Consider the following 24000-nt stretch of genomic DNA (forward strand, 5'->3'; position numbering starts at 1 on the left):
TGTTAATTTTATACAAAACGTCAACGTTACGATGTTGAAGCATATAACGTCAATGTAATGAAGTGACAGCACTGATTAAGAAAACAAAGCTTAATTGAAACGGCTGTAAAAGGAAAACTAGAAAAGATATTCTTAAAAAAATAAAATGTTTTACAACATACAAATCTTAGAGCATAAATATGCGGAAGTTTAACTTATTTTGATGACTTAGAGGATTTTTGCACTTCGTGAATTTAGCTCTTTTGCACACATTGCATAGCTGTCTCTTCGGTTGTCCTTGAAAATGTTCGAAAAGGATGAAAGTCAAATGTTTTCTATGCAAATAATATACTATTTAACGTTTAATGATCATAGATGTAGGTTTGTTACATTGTCAGTAGTGTCATTAGAATAAAGAGAATACAATTTTCTCAAAACTGTTTTTAAATATACTTTGAGTGGTATGACGGTAGTTCGGCCAAAAGTCCAGGAAGATAAAAAATGAAACACATGCACAATACAGTCAATATCTTCAAATATATGTATTTTAAAACAAATGAACTATGTTCGAGTCATTTTTAAAAACATTTTTGTATAGTAAGAAAAACCAAAGGACATGTAATAAATTTCCTATAAGTTGACTATGTTCACTGTAATGACAAACAGGAAGAACATGTCTGGAGCTGGGATGCGTCCCGACAACAGTGACTGTATTTATCTTTTTACAAGTTTTATTTCTGGAACCAAACATACATGTAAGTAAAAAATAATTTTGTAAACTTTTATTTTATTTTTTATATATATTTTAAAAAGTTTTATTTTTGTAACCAAACTTACATGTAAGTAAAAAATAATTTTGAAGGCTTATCTATTTTCTTCCCCAAAAGTTTTATAAATGTAACCAACAAAAAAATTGTGTCCTTTCTTTACCGAATGATCTATTCAGTCCTAGGACTAACGTTTATAACATGTACACAGTTTGGAAACAGTGATTGAATCACGTAAATATATGTCTTATTTGAAATAAATCTTCCAAAAGTGCTTACAAAAGTACAAATATAGTTTTTGTAAGCACTTTTGGAAGATTTATTTCAAATAAGATATATATTTAAAAATTTCTTTTAAGGTTTCAACTATACTGAAAGGAAAATAAAACGCATTGTAAACTTTGAATAAAATTAAAACTATCCTTAGTAATATGTTATCCAGATTTTTTATCAAACATTTTAATTCATGTTTAATCAACGAGTTACCAAAACCTTGTGAGACTTTGACTGAAACTTCATGAGTTATTGATATAGATATGTCGACACCACCCCCCCCCCCTTAAAAAATATCCTCATTTCCCTTGCGTGTCAGTACCAACCTTGATTATCCTATTTCTTCGGAGCATTTATCTTTTCTGTATTATATAATTCATATCTGTAAAGGGAGAGATCTTTTTTTTCGAAGGAGGGGGGGTCATTCCAATAAAAACAACCCAGCCCATAAATTTCATGACAAGCACATAAAACCCCCAAAACAAGCAAACAAATAAACAAACAAACAAACATATACTCCTTTCCCAAATATGAAAAACCTATTTGGGGGAGGGATGGGATGAGGTTAACTTTTAAAGCTTCATATATAGAAACCTAGTAGTTTTCATAGACACGTAGCATATTCGCTTATTTGATGAGGGGTCAGCGTTTTCTAGGGGGCGTCCAAGGTCATTTAAAGTAAACTTGGTTTATGCTAAAAAAAATTATGCAAAATCCAAGGGGTTTGTGTGTGGGGGGGGGGGGGGTGTCTGGAACTCTAGATCCGTGCATATCTATATTTTTGAAAACTGCGTCATTATTTGGCAATGCATGCAGTTTGTTAAAAAAAAAAATTACTTATTGTGTAACATATATGAACCATATTTGTGCGAAAGATACTTCCTTTGATCAATATGATTCAAATCAGATCTTTAAATTGATCCGATCACATAGATTGCATTACAAGTAACGATCTATGTGAGCGGATCAAAGGATCTGAGTTTAATCAGATTGCTTTCTAAATTAACTTATTCTAAAATAAATATAATAGACTTCACTTAGTCGAACAAAGAAAAGCAAAAATGATACAAGTACAACTTGCCAATTGAATTTTCATGTATCAACAAATTGTGTAATGCATGAACACAATAAAAAAAAAAAAAATGAATTTTTTTAAGAGTGTAAAGGGATTTTTTTCTTTCAAAAATTTTCTCTTGGGGAAAAATAGCAATATCTGCTATTGCTCTCTTGTAATATTTTTACAGTCGTTTGTAGATGTCTTGCTGCCTCTTAAATTTTAGAATTTCAAAAGTCCGATATGAAGCTATTATCTGAGGTTTGCCAAATGGATGTTGATAGATAATTTCGAGGGATTTGGATCCGGACCACAAAAAGCTTACATATATAGACTTATATAGTAAAAACATGTGTGTTTTTTTTCTTTGTAACTTTTTTAAAACAAGATTCATTTCAAAAATATTTTTTAACCACATGACAGAGCAATATGTCAAATAAATATTTACATAAAAAGGGGGGGTGTTCTATCTGGAAATCCCTGGTTATTAATAAAATTCTGACGTCATGACCTCCAAATAGCTCTCGCTTGGCTTAAAAAATGTAAACAAACCAAATGACTTCTCATTTAATACATATTTCTATGCATAATTTATGCTTGAAATGCACCTTGATGCATATCATTGTAAACTTTTGACATTTAACTTTTATTATATACCCAGAAAGTCTCACAAACATGTGAGCTGTTTTTATTTTTATCATTGAAAGGGAGGCATGCAAATTTCCTACATGTGCTTCTTTTCAGCCTTTTGGCCTTCACCCTTTAACCGTGGCCCTAATCTATTTACCTTAATATGAAAGTACATTATTATGACGTAGAAAAACTATCATCTAGCGTTAATTCAGGTAACGCATGTTTTTTGCACGCCATCTAGCGACAATTCAGTAAATAATCGATTGTTTTCCATTGGTGATCGTTGGTTTTACATCGGAGTCTTTTGATTTTGCAAACGAGTCTGTTGATTTTGTTTTTAAGGTTGTCTGTTTTATGTTTCATTATGTTTATAAAATTAGTTGTTAGTTTTTCATAAACGTCTTTTGTACCCTTTCCGCCGCCCATAGTATAGTTTCCTTGCCTTCGCGTCATCAGCGGGCAATAATGGAATATATATTCTTGTTGTCAACTGTTTGCAAAAATGTAACAATGTACGTGTATCACAAACATGCTAAGTTCTATGGTATTTTCAGCAAATACAATTTATCATTGAGTCATATGGTGACTGACGTTTTTCATACTAACTGTTAGTCCATTATTTATATATCGAATTGACGACGGATTTTTCCAATATATATTCTTAATAGTTTCCGATGTTTCGGAGTTCCGTATTTGCTCTGCTTCTATTTTGTATTGTTTTATGGTCTTTGATGTCGAATACTGTTTGTTTCTCTATATTCATCTTTTAGTTATAGATGCCTTAGGAGGATGTTTCTGATAACCTTATCAATAGCTGTTTTCAATACTGCTGTACAAGGTCAGCCGCTCTATGATGAGATGTCGGATCCGTGTAAAGAAAAGAGAAACACTTATGAAATGTATAAAGGTAACTAAATGAAATAAAATTCTAAGAACAATTGCAAAAATTCTATTTCTTAAGTAAAGACAAATATTTAGGTGCGTTTGATTAAACTCTTAAAATCTCGAAGGCAATTTATATGTTAATGTTGGTGAGAAGAGAGATATTTTGGCTAAAAAAACAAAGTGAAAAAGAAAAAGAATACAAATTCCTTGTACCAGTGAATGATAATGATAATTCATAGTTATCATAATCGAAATATCATATCAGTTTAAAGTCTTTTTTTAAGTATATTATAGAATCACATTTGCATTGCTTTCAATTAACCTCATAATCTTGTCATTGAAATATCAAAGATAATAATAAATAGGATATTTGTGTTAATAACATATAATTATGACTATTTTAAGAATATATATCGTATTAATGGCTCAAACTTAAAGCAAAAGACAAAGAAAACGAACTGTGAACGATCTAAAAGAAAGCTACATGTATGAAAGATATAATCCCTGAGCAGAGCATAAAATGTTACCCCTGGAAATTCAACACATTGAAAAAAAAAACAAAAACTTTATACAAGGGAATTTATAACTTTTCTAAAGTTTGTTGTCAAGGTAATGTCGCAATTTAAATAGATATGGTAGATTATTTCTTTAATATTATTTTTTTTTGTTGCAGGCTCTAGTTTTTTTTTTTTTTTTTTTTTTTTTTTTTACAAATTAATAATGTCCGCGTCATTGTGAACGTTGTACCCAACTCTGATTCGAAATGCTGTCTAAAATATAAAAGTCTCGAGGTTATGTTTCATTAATCGAATAATTTTGATTTGTGATTTGGTATTATTTCCTTGTGTCTTTGAACGTTAACCTTTCTCTTACAGAGCACGTATTGTCTCTACAGTTGGTGATCAACAAATTACAGGAAAAATACTGCAACGTCACAGGTTGATTCTTTTATTTACTGCTTTAATTTTCATACGATTTATATTAATTTATTTGATTTGATTAATTCTAATGAATTGGATTTTTTTCCCTTTATATAAACAAAAATAAACTCAAGGTCAAGGTAAAGTAAATTAAAATATGCCTACAAAGTTCTAAAATTTCATGCACAATAAAGTTTAACAAATTTAAATGCATCCAGGAATATTTCTAGGTAAACTCATCGAAATTAACATTCTCTTAATTCCCCCTTTAAAATGAAAAAAAAAAGAAAATTTGGATTGGGCAAGGCAGTTTTCTTAACAAAAAAAAAAAAAAAAGAATAAAATGTATCTATATTGCCTACAATGTCCCAGAAAAAAAGGTTTTCGTACCCTATGACATCGTTAAGAAATGATTTTAGAATAGAGATAAAATTAGATGTGCTGTTAAGGTCATCATACATGCCATTCAACAGTTAGTTAGTGAGAACACTTTGTAATGTTTTTTTTATCATTAGTTACATTAATTATTGTTTTGAAGTGTTCAAGTTAATTTGGTTTTCTTATCATTCTGATAACGCACAAGTGGAGGTCTAGCTCTACTTCTTCACTTATCATAATAACTTAGATATAAAAAGAGATGTGGAAACCAAAAGATGCTTATAGTGTATAACATATGATAGTGTATCCAATTTACCGCCTTTGGTGGAAAACATCATACGCTAAATTTAGTATATTGCTATATTTTTTTATAATATATTTTCATAAAAAACACAGAAAAAAATCGCTGATTCAAATCTACGATCGATTTTTTCAAATTATGGTACACGCCACATAGAATATATTTACAGCAATAGTTACTTTTTCAAATATATTCAACAGCATGTCCCGATGATTGGATATCTTTCGAAAACAACTGCTACTTATTTTCTGAAACCAAAACTACATTTGAAGCAGCAAAGGTGAGCTGAATAAAAGAACTTAATTCAATACATTTTTGAAAACTGCATTGCTTATTAAATACAGATGAAATGTTCAAGGTATTTGTATATATGAGAGGACTACTAACACAGTACTATATGCTATCTAGGATATTTGTAACAGTGCTGGAGCTTATATTCTTGAAGAGCAAAGCCAATGGGAAAAGTCCCTAACAAAAACAAAAGGTAAATATTTCTCTCCTGACAATATTAGGTTACATTTATTTCTTTGTACCACGACCGTCATGGTATTTTAAACGTAAGGGGAAAAGTAAAAAAAAAATACATCCTTAAAAGTGACAAAATAAATTTAATTCTTGAGAAAAGATTATTTGAACAAAAAGGATGTCATACTAATTGTTAGTCCATTACTTATACACTGAATTGACGAAGTATTTTTCCGTCATTTTCCGATAATGACAAGAAGCACATGGCGGGTGTAACCGGTCGAAAGGGGATGCTCACTCCTCAATGTAATCTAATCCAATCTCTAATATTTAGATGAGCGTGTTTGATTTGCTCCTATTTTGTATTCCTTTTAATGACTTTTATATTAAATACTGTCAATATCTCCATACTGTTCAGATAAGAAAACCATTGCTTATTTATTTTGCTTTAAGATTATACCCAAATGTGGATTGGCACAACAGATATCCGTCAAGAAGGAGTCTATATCTATGAATCCACAGGTTCCATTGTGACTAATGGAGACTGGTTGGAAGGCCAACCAAACGGAGGAAGAGATGAGAACTGCGTAGCTGCTCAAAAGCCTGATAACTATCAGTGGCATGATTATTCATGTAATCGTACATTTCACTATGTCTGCAAGAAAACCATTGCGTCTGCAAGAAAATTATTGCGTCCGCAAGAAAATTACACATAATTTTATTGTGAGGCCAAAGTTGTTTCCGCTATGACAGAGAACTCTTTCATAATTTTTACAACATTTATTTACTCGCGGTTGGATGTTTTTCGGTTTAAGTAGAGCATCAACTCTTTCGTCTGTAGAGTATAAAATTATGATTTCTTAATCTTTTTTCATGATAAAAAGTTTTATGTGAACTTTCATATTTGACACATTTAAATGCTGTAACTATTTTTCTGTAGAATAGAAAATTATGTTTTCATTGATTCTGATGATTAAAAATCTTTATGTGAACTTTCATATTTGACGCATTAAAATGCTGATTCTGATTCTCACAAAATTCGAAAAGGAGATTATATATTCACATTGTCAGATATTAATGACAGGCCCCAAGATTATATACTGAGAACAGACTTCAGTGAAAATTTGAAATCAATAAAACCTTTGACATAATTTTAATAGCATTGCAAAATTTATTTTAATTCGTATATCAAACAAACGTGCAGGATTTTGACAAGGCCTTTTTATAAATGACAAGTAATTCAAAATTAAAATTTTGACTTAAGTCTATATTCTGATAATGGTATCAAGGCCTTGTTAAACAAGGCTCCTCTGCTGTTACGTATTAGAATTATCTTTCCAGCTGGTATACATGAATATTGATAAAATCCTAATAACATTCGATTTTATCAAATTCTGGCCGCGTCATATCCCCCCTGGTGATAATTTGACGTGAGAATATATTTCTGGAGAATACATCCATATAAATTCAAATAACCATGATTTCAAAATCGTTTAAAAACAGATACTTGTTCTTAAAGTTCCATTGTAAAACGTTGATCGCGAATCAATAACCTCTTTCTCTTCTCGTGTTCAATTTAAATTAATCTTTTTGAATTAGCTGATCAAGGAGGGAAAAACGACAGATCTGGGAGGAATCAAGTGTATGTGTTCTGAAGTCTCCTGCAAATTATTCATTTTCTATGTTGAAAAATAGCAAACAAGTTTCAAGAATTATTCGGTTAACATTATACAATTTTTTTTTACTCTTCACCGAAATAATTTGACTGAAATTAGTACTGATAAATGAATATACCTTAAACAGCATTACACGTGATCTCGTATTTCTATAATTTTTACCCAAATTTAAATACATGTAGATTTTAAACCATTTACTGTACCATCACATGGTTTTGTGGTGACAAAATGTCGATGTTGGACGAAAAAATGTATTGTTATGACGTGATTTCGTTGTTGGAGAATATTTGTAGCAATACAATACATTTCTTCATGGTTATGATTGAATATATATGAGAAAGCAATAAATATTTACATATATACATGTAACATCCGTTAAACATATGGAATGCACACCTGTGTATCACTGAGATAAAACCATTTATATAAAAAGTTTAGATTTACCTAGTCTATATATAATTTTAAAGCTTTTTATAAATTGAAGTCAGTAAATAACCCTAAGAAAAGAAGAGAAATAAATATTTTTGCTTCATTTTTACTTAGTGCTATTATTTTTTTCACGTTTTTCAAGGTCATTCAATTATTTGATAAAATATTTTAGTGTCTATGTGTCTCAAACAGACATATCCAACTTAGTATGAAACTAGCAGAGTATAAAATAATAATATGTTAACGTAATTCAATTAACCTCCCTGTTTTAATTCATTTTACACACAAAATGTTCAATTAAATAATGTAGATCACAATTTTTAAAAATATTTTGTAGTAAATGCACCGGAAAAAAATGTTATGTTGACCTCTGTTTTCGGGTGCACCGTACCGTGCATTTATTTATTATGCAATGTAGAAAAAAAAAACCTCGACATGAATAGAGAATATTTTAAAGAAACAAAGGCACAGTGTCCTCCACTTCCAGTCAAAACAACCGAAAGAAGTAAAAAGAAAATCTTAGTCAATAAGGAGTAGGAAGGAACAGGGACTATATTTTAGGAAAAAGTGTGAATTATAAAACATATTTATGACCCTATTGTCCTTCTTTGTTGACATTGTTTTCATCAGCTATCTCTCGCAAAAAAAAACCAACAACAAACAAACAAACAGACAAACAAACAAAGCCCATACAAATTGAATATTTAAGCCCCCACCCCACCCCAACCAACACCCCCCCCCCCCCCCCCCCCCCGAAAAAAAATACAAATTACATCAGATCTGTGGTCAGAAATGTTAAAAAAATGTTTATTTTCATATACTTTTTTTCTTCATTCGACATTGAGCATGTTCGTAAAGGGGGAAAGTTTAATACGTTTAATACTATTAAACATTTTATAATTGCAGATAAAGATTTTAAAGGAATAAACATTTTCTTAGGGATAATACCACGAGGTTTTATCAAATATGTTTTAGATACACATTTGGTGGAATGACAGTAGCCCGTCCAGAAAGTAGAAAAAAAGGGAACAGATTGCATAAAGTTAGTATAATTCCATGCTTGTTGATTCTCTTTCTGAGTATTCGAGCACAAAGAAACTATGTGTGAGTCTATTATTTTTAAACATCTAAATTTAGCTTGAAAAACCACAGCGTTGTTGTCAATTACATAAGAAGTGCCTCTGTTCCAGAAAAACAGAAAGCATGTAACACAGGCTGAAATAAGCGCAGAAAGTAAGAATTTATTTTTTTCATTACTTTTATTTTTGTAATCAGAAATACATATGATACAATCTTTAATGTCTGTTTAACTCAATTAAGGATATCCGATCCTCAGCCAGGAAGGATAACTCCAAAAATTAATATGAAATTATTTTTATTATATTAATTTGAAATGGATCAAAATGAAACTTGAAAATGATTTTTTTTTCATGCAACAATTTTCATTTTATTTATCTTCATAAGAATAAAAGTTTTTGAAAGTCTAAGAGAAGGTCTTTAAAAAGTTGACATTTGTACCTTATAAAAGGATACAAAATAAAATAGTTTTCTAGAAATAAGATTTTCTTGAATCCAGCCTTAGACACAATTGCCTGTTAACATGATATGAAATAAGAAGTGAGTTGCGGTGTCTGGCAATGATAGCAAAATCCTTTTACACTATGTATTGTAGATTACATGACGGAAAAAGAAGACAAAATGTACCAAATAAGTATAAATAAGTATAAAAATCATGACAATTTCTCTGAATGCCTGGGTGCCTATTTGCAATTAGAAAATGCATATCTTCCACTTAAATGCATATATTCCAGTTCTTTTTTCTGAAAAATATTGAAGTTTTTACAATTTTCCCTATGTAATATGATGAACTTAAATCTTTAACTTAAAAAAAATAATGTTGATAAGTTTAAGTTACTTTGTAAATTTATGAGAATTTTTGATTACATAACTGCTAAATTTATAAACCTGTGGTTATGACTACCTTAAGTATTTCTTTCTCTTTTTTTATACATTTTATAAAACAGTAACGATGAATATTTTATTGTAAAACAGAGTTGAGGAAATAAGTGCATTCAAAGTGCAAGAAAATAAAAAGTAAAGAAAACAAAGTATGGGGTGAATAGAGAAAAAAATATAAATTTGTCACTCCTCTTAGACAATTATACAAAAGATGGGATTATTGTGATTTTACACGCCAGAAATAATATCTTAAGTGGAAAGAACTAATAAATATCAAATTAGACACATTATAGTTTTGAGAAAGCTTTGAAACTACTGTAACACAAATAAGTTTATACTGACAATGTAAGAATAGAAAGAAAATAAAAACTTGTTTCAAAGATATTAGGGTAGACCAAGAAAATCCTTCATTCTGTTTGAAAGTCAAAAAGTTTACATACTAGTATGCATTGAAAAATATGTTTGAAAAAAAGTTTCTAGATTGCCTATTGAAAAGTAGGTCTAATCTCAAGGTCAAGATCACAAGATAATAAATCATTTTATATTTAGAGAGGTCTTACTAAAATCATTTATGACTGTATTATATGAAACTCTTTTTTTCTAGTTCAAACATTAAGACAAATTCAATGTTCTATCAAAATTGTATAAAGGTAGATCTTGAAGATTAAGTTTGCGGAGTCAGTATGTTTATTTCCAAAGTTCTTGCCATTGTGATAAATATATATTTCTCACGTTTTAAAGTTATGATAAAGGTTAACGTTTTTGTGACAGACGGACCGACTGAAACATTGACAGAGTGACAACCTGATCGACTGGCATACTTAATTCAATGTCCTTCTGCTCTTGCGTCTGCAGGGGGCAAGGATGGAACACATGTATTATATTTTTCCTGATCGTCAATTGATTCCAAATATGTAACAACAATGTATATTACAAACACGCTCCGCCCATTATATGTTTTCATTGGTTGAATTCATACAAATAACGCGAGCAAATACTCACATGTGACTGCATTTTTTCGGAAACATTTGCTCATGGTAGGCAGTATAAATACATTTCATATATAGTCGAAAGGTGAGGAGTCGATCCTGACGTTGCTGGTTCCAATACGTCTACTGCGGGACGTTGACACCGATCCGTATAAAACGAGTTCTCGTTTTACAATAGAAGCTACCAACACAGATATCTCCGAATACTCAAAAATTCTTTTTCAGTTTCAGGTTTCTCAAAAAGATGTTTCTGATAACCTTATCTATAGCTGTTTTCAATACTGCTGTACAGGGTCAGCCGCTCTATGATGGGATGTCGGATCCATGTAAAGAACAGCGAAAAACTTATGAAATGTACAAAGGTAAGTGAATAAAATGATTTTAAGAACATTGGTATAAACATTTGTTTCCACGGTGAAGACAAATATTTATGTACATTTATATAAAATCAAAATAAATTCTAAAAATATTGATTGTAATTTACTTTTAGTGTAAATGAAAACAAAAAAAAACTTTACACATGCCCCCCCATTAAAACTGTTGTCAATATGATTTTTACGCCTTTCCAAATTTACAATACAGAATACGTTCTTGAGAATAAAGATTGTGAGGCTGGAAACAGAAGGTGAACAAATAAGAATATTTAAAATTTTTAGTACCAATGAATGATGAATTAATTATTTTTATAGATTTAACGAAGTATATATACATGAAAAACTTTCCAATCATTATGTAATGCACGTTTTAAAGGTATTTTTATAGCATAAAGTCGACATATACTTTGCTTCCAATTAATCTTTTAACCTGTATTTCAAATAAAAAAAAAACTATTTATATCTATTTAATATCAGTGTTAATAGCGTTTAATTATCACTATTTTAAGAATATATGTCGTACAATAGCTCATGCCTATGGCAAAAGATGAAGAAAACAAAACGAATAATGATAGATCTAAAAAATGTTTTTAAAAAAATATTTGAACAGACCATAACATTTTACCCTGATAATTCAAGACGTTGGAAACGTCTTCCATGGTGCTCTTTTGACCTTGGATTCAGAAAAAAAAATCATTCACATTAAGTTTTAAGAGTTACTCTGCATATCATTGGACATAGATAGCGTCTCTAGCTTTCAAAATTCGATTCTTTTACTCAACACATTCTGAGAGCTGTAGCTGCATCGGAGAAAAATCGAGATTACTGAGAAAATAAAGAGATGTTTTATATGTCTTAGAAAAAGGCAGAATGTAACCAACCAATAAAAAAATCATGCACGGGGAATTTATAACTTTTTCGAAAGTTTTGTGTCCAAGTAATGTCGCAGTTGAAATGTGCATGGAAATAAAATGTTTTACTACTGATTCAATGCGCCCAATTTTTTGTTGATAGTTTTTGAACAAATAAAATACAAATAACGTTATCAGGAGCATTGCAGAATATCTACCTAGTTTTGAAATGTTTTATGAAATTTAAAATTCTCAAGTTTATATTTTATAATTTGAATAATTTTGAATTGTTATTTGGTATTATTTTCTTTGTATTTTTAAACCTTATTCTTTCTCTTACAGAGCACATCTTGTCTCTACAGTTGATGATCAATAAATTACAGGAAAAATATTGCAACGTCACAAGTTGGTTCTTTCTGCTTTAAATTATTTTTTTCAGTTTTATACATTTCATACATTTCAGTTGCTATCAATTTTCGTGGATTTTGTAAAACAGACGTGTTCAAGGATACGTAATTTGGTAGACTAAACCTTCACCTATACAAATTAATAATACATTTCTCAATTCAATGAACTTTTAATTTCGTGGATCTGCTTAACAAAGAATTCCTCAAAATTTGGATGAAACCACAGTAAACAAAAATACACTTAAGGTCAAGGTGGAGTAAAAAAAAGGGGGAGTAGAGTAAAAAAAAAAAAATTTCCTCTTATGATCTGTAATAATTATAACGAAATAAATTAAGGTGTATTCAGGCATATTTTTTGGTAAACTCATTGAAATTTACATATCTTTATCTCTCCTTGCAAATAAATAAAGCGAAAACTGAGTATAAACAAGTAAAGAATTCTACTCAACAGGAACAAAAAATTGTTTCAGCATTGCCTGAAGTGTCACAGAAAAAAAAACTTTTTGGTATGCCCTTGACATTGTTTAAAAATGATATTTAAATAAATATGAAATTAGGATGCTGTCAAGGTTTATTTCAAATGCTAGTTAAAAAAGTTAGTTAATGAAAGACAGTTCATGAGAACACTTAGTATTTGTTTTTCATTATCATTTCAAGTGTTATGTAGTAACGTAAATTGTTATATTTAATAAATCAAGTTAATGATTTTTCCTTTTTATTCCAATACATGTAATGCACAAACAGATGGTTGGGATCTTTACTTTTGCTTGTCATTATATATTATAGAAATATAAAAATATGTGGAAACTAAAAGATACTGCTAATGTATAACATCTTGCTGTGTATTCCATTTAGTGTCTTTCGCAGAAAGCATCATCTGCTAAATTAAGCACATCGCTAAATGGTCTTTTTTATATCTTCATATCAAGCATAGTCAAAAATCGCTAATTTAAATCTAGGCCAAATTTTTAAAAGAAAACATCAGTAAGTCCAAACATTGTGCACGCCACATGGAATAAATTTACAGTAATAGATACTTTTTTCATACATATTTAACAGCCTGTCCAGATGATTGCAATTGGATATCTTTCGAAAACAACTGTTACTTATTTTCTGAAGTCAAAACTACATTTGATGCAGCAAAGGTAAGATAAAAAAGCTTAAGAGGTCTAGGGTCTGTAACCATTTCTAGACTGTATTCTTTTTTAGAAGAATAGCTCCATATATAAAGATATAAACAATTGTCAAATTTTAAACTACAATATATGAGTTTTTTTCTTTGGCAAATGATGGTTGGCAGCCTATGATATCGTTTATAAAATATATCAATTTGATATGATACATTCGATAACTTTTCAGCAGTGCATTGCTTAAAATTCAGATAAAATGTTCAATGCATTTCTACATATAAGAGATCTGTTAACAAAGTGCTGAATGCTTTATAGGATATTTGTAACAAAGCCCGCGCTTATATTCTTGAGGATCTAAGTCCATGGGAAATGTTACTAACAAAAGCAAAAGGTATATATATTTATGTTTTCAAAGAATTGTGAAAATTGTTTCTTTGAGCAATGACATTCAAACCGAAGAAAGAAAAAGTTTTATGCAGCTCCTTTAAAATGCAAAGAAACAACCGTAGAGAGAAAAAACTGATATAACCAAAATGAAATACAGGTAAAGAAATAAAAAAAAAATTAGTTATTTTCTTTGGCTTTAAGGTTTTACCCATATGTGGATTGGCGCCACAGATATCCGTCAAGAAGGAGTCTATGTCTATGAATCCACGGGATCCAGAGTGACCAATGGCGATTGGTTTAAAGGTCAACCAGGTGGAGGAAGGGATGAAAACTGCGTAGTAGCTTCTAAAGATAACAATTGGCAGTGGCATGATTTTCCGTGTAATGACAGGTTTCATTACGTCTGCAAGAAAACTATTGCATCTGCAAGAAAACTATTGCATCTGCATGGAAACTAAGTAAAAAATTAGATTTAGGTCAGCATGACTTTTACTTTATACATGTACAACCCTTAGAGAAATACGATTATACCCTTATTTAATGACTACGAGGTAAACAGTCAAACAGTTGTCCCCAAGTAGTAGGGAAGACCTGGGAAACAGTTGCCCGAGGCCGAAGACCGCGGGCAACAGTTTCCCAGGTCTTTCCCACTACCGAGGGACAACATTTTGACTGTTTTACCGAGTAGTCATTTAATTAGTGTTTATTATTATAAAAAAAAAGTAAACTGTTCCAAACCAGATTATACTCGATAATATCGCCAAGAATTAAAGTCATTAATTATAATTTGATTTTAAAACAATTAAAAACTTTTGATGTAAAATTGTGTTGCTTTTTATAAGTTCAAATTTACCGCGCAATAATAAAACCGTAGTAACGGAAGTGATTTGAAGCGAGGGGAAGTAATAACTGATACAAAGATCTAGCAGCCGTGATGTTTGTTTACATTAGGTATGAACGAGTAATTGTGTAAAGGTACATTTATTAAATTTGGAATTTTCAATGGATTCCGAGGAGTGGAAATGAGGGGATTGCATGGATATGATGATTAAGCTGGTCTTCAAGAGGGTGTGTCCCCATACCAAACCAGATTATACAAAATGTTTTGCGTTCCTTTTTAGAATTCAACCAATGAGAGGCAAGAATACAAACAAAATTAAATTATTAATAAATAAATTATAGTTTATTGTAGTAACTTTAAATTACCATTTACCATTCGGTATTTTTATGCATGAAAAACATTAAAATTATCATCCAGAAAGTTCGGAAAAAATGAGAAGGCAAAATCATCTCACCACTTGTGTTAGTCCTACTCAGTGCTGATAAAGAGTTATACAATTGAACATACCCAGAGAAATATTAACAACAATACAACACGTGCCTTTGTCACAAAAACAGTTTACGTTTAGCAAGTGTCTTTAATTTGTTAAAATTACATATATTTTTAAAAGTAGATGAGAGATATAACACACACCCTAATGGACTTTTACGAGGAGAGATGACTTTCACAGTTGACGGTTTACTTCTACAATTATACAATGTCCTGAAGCTATTTGACGATATACTGTATAACGGGTAATTTTTACTGCTGTAAATTTTTACTAATTTCGGTTGAAATAGGGTGTCTTAATTTTTTACGCGTTATTTTTTTACGAATTGAGCATGTCCATAAAAATTAAAATCATCGGAGGTGAAATTCTTGATCAATGTTTTAGCTTTTTGAATGCATTAACATACAAATACATGTTTAAAATGTGTCTGGACAACCTGATGTAAAAATAAAAACGTGTTCCCGTGATAACGAGAGTCAATGCAATAAATGAAGATATGTTTATTCATCTAAATACCTTTATATATCGCATGCCCTGAAATATATTCCTGTTTTCAATTAATGCACATGTCTACGCATCATTATTGTTGCGCACAACGTGTCCGTCTTCATTTTAATGAAAACAAAGAGAGACAACTCAAACCATCATGATTTAGTTGACAGAATGACAGGGGACATGGATTACCGCGTATTAAATAAAAATGTCAAAGTTTTTACTGCAAGCAAATAAAAAAGAAGATGTGGTCGAAGTCTTGAAAAACGGATATAATTTGAAGACTTCAGTTCGAAATTATTAAGTCATTATCAGAAATCACGCGTTCTATACAAACATCGTTAATTACCTGGTTCAGGTAATTAACGTTGTTTGTATAATTTGTGTATTAATTAATATTTACTTGTTTGATCCTAATTGATTATCAATTAAAAAATTCCCCCAAATACCAATGGTTGTCAGTACTAATTCTATAGCCTCCAGGACATCTATTCACAAAAAATCTTACGACTAATCGTAGTCGTAAGACGGTCGTAAGATTTTTTCGTTAGATTTTGGTTATTCACAAAAAATCGCACGATTGACGTTACGTCAAAAAACAGTCGTAAGTTTACGTCTAATCTTGGGTTGTCGTAAGTCTATAAATACTATATAAAGTCTAGTCTTGGATTGTCGTAAGTCTATAAATACTATATAAATATTGCATGTAGTTGAGTGTAACATTGAAAATTTTCACCCCAAGAAAACCATTGTCAACCGAAGCGCAGCCTAGGTTGACAATGGTTTTCGAGGGGTGAAAATTTTCAATGTTACACTCAACTACATGCAATATTTATCATATTATACTGAATGTTTTATACAGATACATATTACAGTGAACCGTGCGCGCATAACTTCCGCGCAGTCGCTATTTTTTGTAATACCACCCGTCGTCACTCAAGCAATGTTGACTGTTGCTACGCAGGAGGGCGTGGCTTCATTATTCAGCGGGGAGTAGTGTTTTTTATCAAATGTTTCTCGACGAATCAGATTCAAGTAATTTACATGAAAGTATAATATCATATAATATCAACTCTAAAAATAAAATTAGCCACTGCGTTTACTTAATCATAAAATATAAACAAAACGGAGCAGGGACTAATATTTCGGGTCAGCACACATCTGTTTGAATCTTTAACCAACAGAAAAATGATGCCGTTTACCGAGGAAGTAAAAAAGGGATGTCTATATACCATGAAACTATATTATTAATGCAAAAAAATACAAATATAGAAAGATAAAGAAAGAAAAGAAAAAAAAATAAATGCCTTCAACAAAATGGTTATGCGTAAATAATTTTAATTTTGAAAGGGGGTGGGGTAAAGAATTATATTCTCTTTTCAGCAAAAATATTTTATTTGATACTTTTATAGAAGTGGTTTGCTAAAAGTAAATTTTATCAAAGTAGGGGATAATCGCTGGCCTTAAATGAAAAAAAAAAAACAATTTACAGAAAATGGGCACTACATGACTGAGTTACCAACATTATCGCAACGTAATCTTGCAGGTGAATAAAAAAAAACGTGCTGGAACAATTTTCACGAATTCCAATGTAAAATAGGGTATAATATTCATCTATTAATTGTATTAACTTTAAGAATTTTAAATTCGTCACTTTGTTATTCAAGAATATGTAATAAAAAAGATATACGACGCCTGCAAATACTAGCTACCATAGGAAAACTGTACTTGTTTTTAAATGTCAGGGATATCAGGGGAAAATCGTACTAAAGAAATTACATGTAACTTTGCTGAGACAAGATGTACTAGTATACAGTCAATATCGATTATAAAATTATTTCACTTCTGTTTCAAATTTTAAAATAAAAAAAACTCTACATTTACTATAGCCTCGAATCAAATGTGTTTTCTTTCGCTTCTCTTCTTTGAATAATGTACCTTAGAATTATATATATATTTGTTATATACTACTTTTAATTTTATGTTGCCTTCAGTTAATATTTGTGATGGTTAACTGACTTTGTAAACTATTGTAAACTATTATTGGGTATTAATGAGTCATACACACCCTCCGTGAAAAAAATGGTCAAATTTGTTGTATGTTGGAAATTTTTACCCCCCCCCCCTTTCAATTTGTTTCCAGTGTCAATGTAAAAATTAGTTATGATATTAATATTATGCACGCAGTGTCGAATTCGCGAATCATGAAAGGGGGAGTGGCAGTTTCGAATCTGTGTAGCACACAGCCACATTAAAAAATGGTTTATTAAACCTTATATATATATTGGACACTATAATAGGGGCATGCCTATAACAACTTCTCAGACCTTTCCGATCAGCGGGAAAACAAACTCATTTTTTACGGGTCATTCATGTACACCCCCCCCCCCCCCAAACACACACACACACACACACCCTCACACACACACACACACGTATGTACCGCAAATTAACAAACAAAATTTAACTTCAATGAATGCAAAGATTCTGTATTATATCTACCACATGAAAGTTTTCCATCCAGAATTTAAATATATAGAAAGCGACTCTATTTTGAATAAAATTTTAATAACAAGTGTGTATAAGAGATGTTTATTCGAGCTTGCCGTAAAGGTTTGCGCTAAACGTAATCTTAACAAGTTTGGCTTTCCAGAAAGCCTGAAATGTCATCTCTTAGGCTGCGTTAATGTCACAGAATAAACAGTGGAATGTCATTTTTTCTAATCAATTACAGATTTTTCTATATTATTCCTCTAGGGAAGGGGAGTGGCATTTTATCTGAACAATATTAGATAAAGAAAAAAAGAGAAAAATCCTATGCTGTGGATAGGAAGGAAATATTTCAACATATTTATTTTTTGAAACTTTATATCTATTGCGCACAAAAAAATGTGCTGTTTCTCCGTTTATTTCTCCATGCTCTTCAAACTTTCATCTCAAAATATTACTAACCGTGTCATTCTAACATAATCTTTCGCTGTTGCAACAACAAAACATTCCTCATTATTATTGTTAATAGCCCTCCTGGCGCTGAAAGTGAGATGATTGAAAAAAAAAAATTGTTTGCAAGAAAAAAAAATCGATTTTTTTCTTTTTTTTTTGTTCTTTTTTTGTTTTTGTTTTTTTTTTTGTTTTTTTTTGTTTTTTTGTTTGCAAGATAATTCGGTCTAACGCGCTTCGTGCAGATGTCAACTACGAGAGCGTTGATAGAAAGGTAAGAAATTTCTTTAAGTTCACCGCTTTTGCAGATATAAACTAAGAAAGTAATTGATGGAAAAGCTAGGAATTTATATAAATCTGGCTTTTTTGCAATTGAGGCAAGAATTTGAACGAATTTATCCAGAACCAAGCGCAAATTTTTGTGCGCAATAAATATACAGTTTTTTCAATGGGTGGCACTGTAGCTCTCCGGTCTGTCAATATATTTTTTCGGAGAGCTACAGTGCTGCAGCTGAGAAAAGGATTGCAAGTTCTTTAATTATAAACATAAAATTAAACTCCTTAAAGAGAATAGATTAGACATGCAAAAAAATACTAATGCTTCTTTGTGAGCTTTAATCTTCCAATGTCCGTAGTTTCTTATGGACATTTATTTAATGAATCCGCTTATATACGGTGTAACATGTGCTTTTAATTTCTGAAGGTTAATTCAGGCTTTACTCTTAATATATTCGATTGCTTAATCAAATTCAAATGTATTATTTTCAAGAAATTACAGCAAGTTTATAGAATGACTAATGAACCAAAAAATTGAAGTTTTCGCCATCAATCCATATTAGTAAATGCGAATACTTATATGATTGTTTTAAATTTGATGTGAATTCTGACAATAATTTTTTACATTTTATTTCTCTTTCCATGGTTCATATAGATATCAAATACCCCCCCCCCCCCAGTCAAAACTTATTTACTACAGAAATGTTCGGTCAAGTTGACATCCTCATACTTTTTGTGAATTTGATTAATGTAGTATCAGGGACCTTTATGTATTCTAAGTTAGTATATACATGTAGGTCCCTGGTAGTATTAAAGTTAGTGTAAAAAAAAATAGTACTGAAAGATGTTGGAGTTGGAACTTATCCCCCCATCCGACATGTCCGAATCAAACAATTGTTCACTTTTTTGTGTTTTTACCCCCCCCCCCCCCTCCCGAACCAAACAATTGTCCTCTTTTTGTGTTATTGCTTGTCAAATACTTTTCAAGTTCGTTTATCCACCCTTTTCAAATTCGATTCTAGGTGACTCTATGTTAGCGATTTCGTAAATAAGAGACTGGGCATTACAAAATCAACTTGTTTTTAATAGTGGGGGGGGTTGAATATGTACAAGATAGATCGTTTATGATAAAATCTGGGTATTATCAGTGATTTTATCCAAAATAATGCATTCCGTTCCGCGTTTTAGCAACACCCGAAAGTGTGGTGGCTAATTGAAAAGGGAGGGGGGCTAAACCAACGAATAAAGGGAAGCTCCAATTTAAAATGCGTATATTATTTCAACTGTTGAAAAAAAGGGGGAGGTAGCCTTTTATGAAATACTGAAATCCTAAGAGCTTGGCTGAATTCCCTGCAAAAGTGGTGAAAAAAAGATTTTGACATTTTAACTTATTGTGACATATTGAATGGGGCGCTACTAATATGTCTTCGAAAGAATTTCTACTATTTTCAAGAGTTACTTATTTTTTCACTTTGAAAGGGACAAATAATCACCATGCATTAGATCGAATATATAATATGTAAATGGAATCTGTAGCGAGATGAAAATTTATTAAATGCGTATATGTATTAAAAGATAACTTCTTATATGGAATGAGTTGTAGGCGATTTTTTTTTTATGTGAGTGATCTCAACAGTCTCGCTATATTTACCCAAATTGCAATCTCGCGAAAAATTCTGCTTGTGTGGTCAATGATTTTATTTAAAAAATGAATATTTGTTTTAACAAGGGCAAAAGACATATCGACCCTGATATGAATTATTACTCACTAAACTTGCATTATACACGCATGCACTCACCCTCTTAACCCACCCCACCAGACACACAAACAAACAAACAATAGTGTTACTTTATCCTCTCTAACACCATACATTGCAAGGGCATGCTTTTTTAAAAAAGAAATAACAGTTTTACTATTTTTTTTTATATTTGAACAATACTTACCTACAACTTATGTACATATGTGTTTATTTTTTCAGTCTCGTTGCAGTGAATTTAACAAAAATGTATAAATAATTGATTTTCAAAATTTTCTTATTTATAACAACATTTCAAATATATACGAATTAGTCGGAAAATGAGAAATGAATAATGGTACATGTATTTATAGTGGCGACATCACTGTACCTCAAGATTGCGTAATCGACCGGGTTTCCCGCATTTATTGCGTCACCTGCGCATGAGCAGTTGTCGGTAACTAGGGAAAAGAAAATCTTACGACCGTTTTTCACTTACGACAATGTGTCAATCTTACGACCACTTTCGTGAATAGCTCGTAACTTTTATCTTAGGATTATCGTAAGTTCAAGTCGTAGTCGTAAACTTACGATTTTTTGTGAATAGATGTCCAGGTACTTAGCTAAATGGCAGTGATAACACTGAAATATTCTCATAATACGCTGTTCAAAGTTAAGGCAAGACGTTTTTTTAACTTCTGTGAAATTTAACGCGTTTAGATTTAACGGATTTTTAAAACTCGTAAAAATTAGTAAAAATAAGCAGTACGTACAAAATACCCGTTATACGGTAAATATTTAGCTCAAAATTTAGCTATAAGGAAACAATGCGTTATTTCAATGCACATAGAAGATGTACTTGAAGAAAATGACATTCACCCTACTTTCAACTCCCGATCTTTTACATGTAAGTGTCCCTAACACCATACGTATGACCACTAGAAGGGTTTTCTGATCTATTATGAATTCTGTACCTCCGTACATAATGCAAGTTGAAATGTCCAAGTAAACCTTCAACTGAAGAAGTCCATGCTTCTAATAAAAGTCTATTAGCGGAAACTAGGACTGCCGATGCAACTGGGACGACAGACGACAAAATAAATTTTCTCTATGACGAGCCCCGAACTTTTTTGACCATCAACAACATTCCTTTACTTACATGTACCTTTTGATGTTTTTCAGCTTGATCAGATCATTCACCTTTTTTCTGTAGAATATGAAATTATGATTTTTATCATTTTATGTGATTAAAAATGTTTATGTTAACTTTCATATTTGACACATTAAAATGTTGTAAGTGCTTTTCTTTAGAATAAACTGAAACATTATGATTTTTATCGATTTTTATGATTTAAATGTTTATTGTTAACAAATTCAAATGCTGATTCTGATCCTAATAAAATTTAAAAAGAAGATAAAATATTCACATAATCAGTTTTTAATGCCTGACACTAATATTATAAAATGAGAATAGACTTCATTCAAAATTCAGAATTAATATAATTGTTGATATTATTTTGATAACATGTTTTTTTTTACTTGGAATATTATACAAACCTGCAAAGTTTTAATTATGTATATTTTATAAATTAAAAGTTACTGACTTCAAAATTTTGACTGACGTCTGTCTTCAGTTTATGGTCCCAACGCCTAGTTTATCAAAGTTCCTCCGCTGATGCATATTAGAATGTTAACTAACCAGCCTGCATACAGATATATTGATAATATTCTAATGTCATTCGATGTTATCAAATTTTGGCCCAATCGAATCCCCTCTGGTGATAACTTGACTTGAAAATACATTTGTGAGAAGACTTCCATATAAATTGAAATAACCATTAATTCAAAATAGTTTAAAAACAGATTTTTTGTTCTTAAAGTTCCAATGTAAACTTTGATTGCGAATTGATGGCCTTTTCCTACTCTCGGGGGTCACAATTTGAACATACTGGATTCTACACAAGTATAGGATGCTTCCATATAAATACAAATATTTCATAGTTTTGCAGTTTTAGAAAAAATAAATGCCCAGGATGTTGCCATACGTAAATAAATGCAACACAGACTTTGTTGTTATTAAGAAGAAGACTAGTAATGCATTGAATAGTCTGGTCCTTATTTTGAAAAAGTAGGCTAGATATAATTTCAAACAGCAAATATTTATTATTAAGTCCAGCAATGAATTTCTATAAGTACGCTGTATTCAATCCAGTAATGTCAATGAAGTCCACATTTATTGTTCAAACCCTTTTTCGATATATCTGTTTGCATCTTGAATGCAGAATTTTGACTGAAGTCTGTCTTCAGTTTATGGTCCCCAGGCCTAGTTTATCAAGGCTCCTTTTTTATGCATATTAGAATGTTAACTAACCAGCCTACATGCAGGAAAATTGATAAAACCTAATACAATTCGATGTTATCAAATTTTAGCACCACCATACATCCTCTGGTGATAATTTGACTTGAAAATACATTTCTTGTGAATACTTCCATATACGAAAGTTTAAATAAACATGATTTCAGAATTGTTAAAACACGGATTTTTCTTCTTTAAATTTCAATATAAAACTTTGATTGCGAATCGATGGCCGCTTTCTACTCTTGGGGATCAGAATTTGAACATACTGAATTCTACTCTAGCAAAGGATGCTTCCATATAGATATGAAATGATCATAGCTTTGATGTTCTAGAAAAAAAATGAATAAATTTTCAAGATGCTGCCATACGTAAATAAAACCAATACAGACTTTGTTGTTTTTCTTAAGAAGAAGGCTATTAATAGAAGCAATGAATGTTTTACATATTATAATTATAGCCTTTTTGATAATATAAGTGTATCTTATTGAAAAAGAAAATAATGGTCTTTTATTTAGAAAGTTCAATTCATCCTTAAGCTAACGTAACTTTTGAAAATAAAACAAAGATGTCCTTGATTTTAATTTTATTCCAGCATGGCAAACATTTCTTTTTTTAAACCAATATACACCCCCTTTATCCTCCCTTCAAAAAAAGAAATCACAAGTCAGTTTTTTATTGCAATACCGTTCAAACTCACTAGGATATGAAACAGTGCACTCAAGCTTTTTTTTATGAGATTCGGCTTTATTTACTGTCTTAAAGGACACCAATGAGATATATAAATCCAAACGTTTTCGAATTCGTAGCAAGGCCTTTTCTCTTTTCTTTTTTAAGATATTTTTTTTTCCTATTGGGATGTTGATCTTTTATTCGGCACTGTTATAAGAACAACAACAACAATGACAAGAACAAATAAACCAACCAGTGATTTGCGAAGTCATGTCTTGCCAGAGAAAAACAATGGAAGAAGGAGTAAGACTTTGCAGAGATTAACCAACGGTTGCCCGGT

At 30.8% G+C, this 24000-nt stretch overlaps 1 protein-coding gene across 1 annotated transcript; it reads left to right on the forward strand.

The window, feature by feature from the left end:
* The first annotated feature begins 639 nt into the window (after positions 1-639).
* On the forward strand, positions 640-14315 carry LOC134272492 (perlucin-like protein). The gene is made up of 7 exons (XM_062754716.1): positions 640-734; positions 926-980; positions 3483-3613; positions 4467-4529; positions 5391-5470; positions 13786-13861; positions 14059-14315. Exons 3-7 carry the CDS (start codon positions 3496-3498, stop codon positions 14313-14315), a joined length of 594 nt encoding a protein of 197 aa, XP_062610700.1. The 5' UTR covers positions 640-734; positions 926-980; positions 3483-3495.
* Positions 14316-24000: the final 9685 nt, after the last annotated feature.

This window comes from Saccostrea cucullata, unplaced genomic scaffold (assembly GCF_032062105.1).
Source record: "Saccostrea cucullata isolate Sc308-1 unplaced genomic scaffold, CSIRO_AGI_Scuc_v1 ctg4229, whole genome shotgun sequence".
In the NCBI taxonomy this organism is placed as follows: Eukaryota; Metazoa; Mollusca; class Bivalvia; order Ostreida; family Ostreidae; genus Saccostrea; species Saccostrea cuccullata.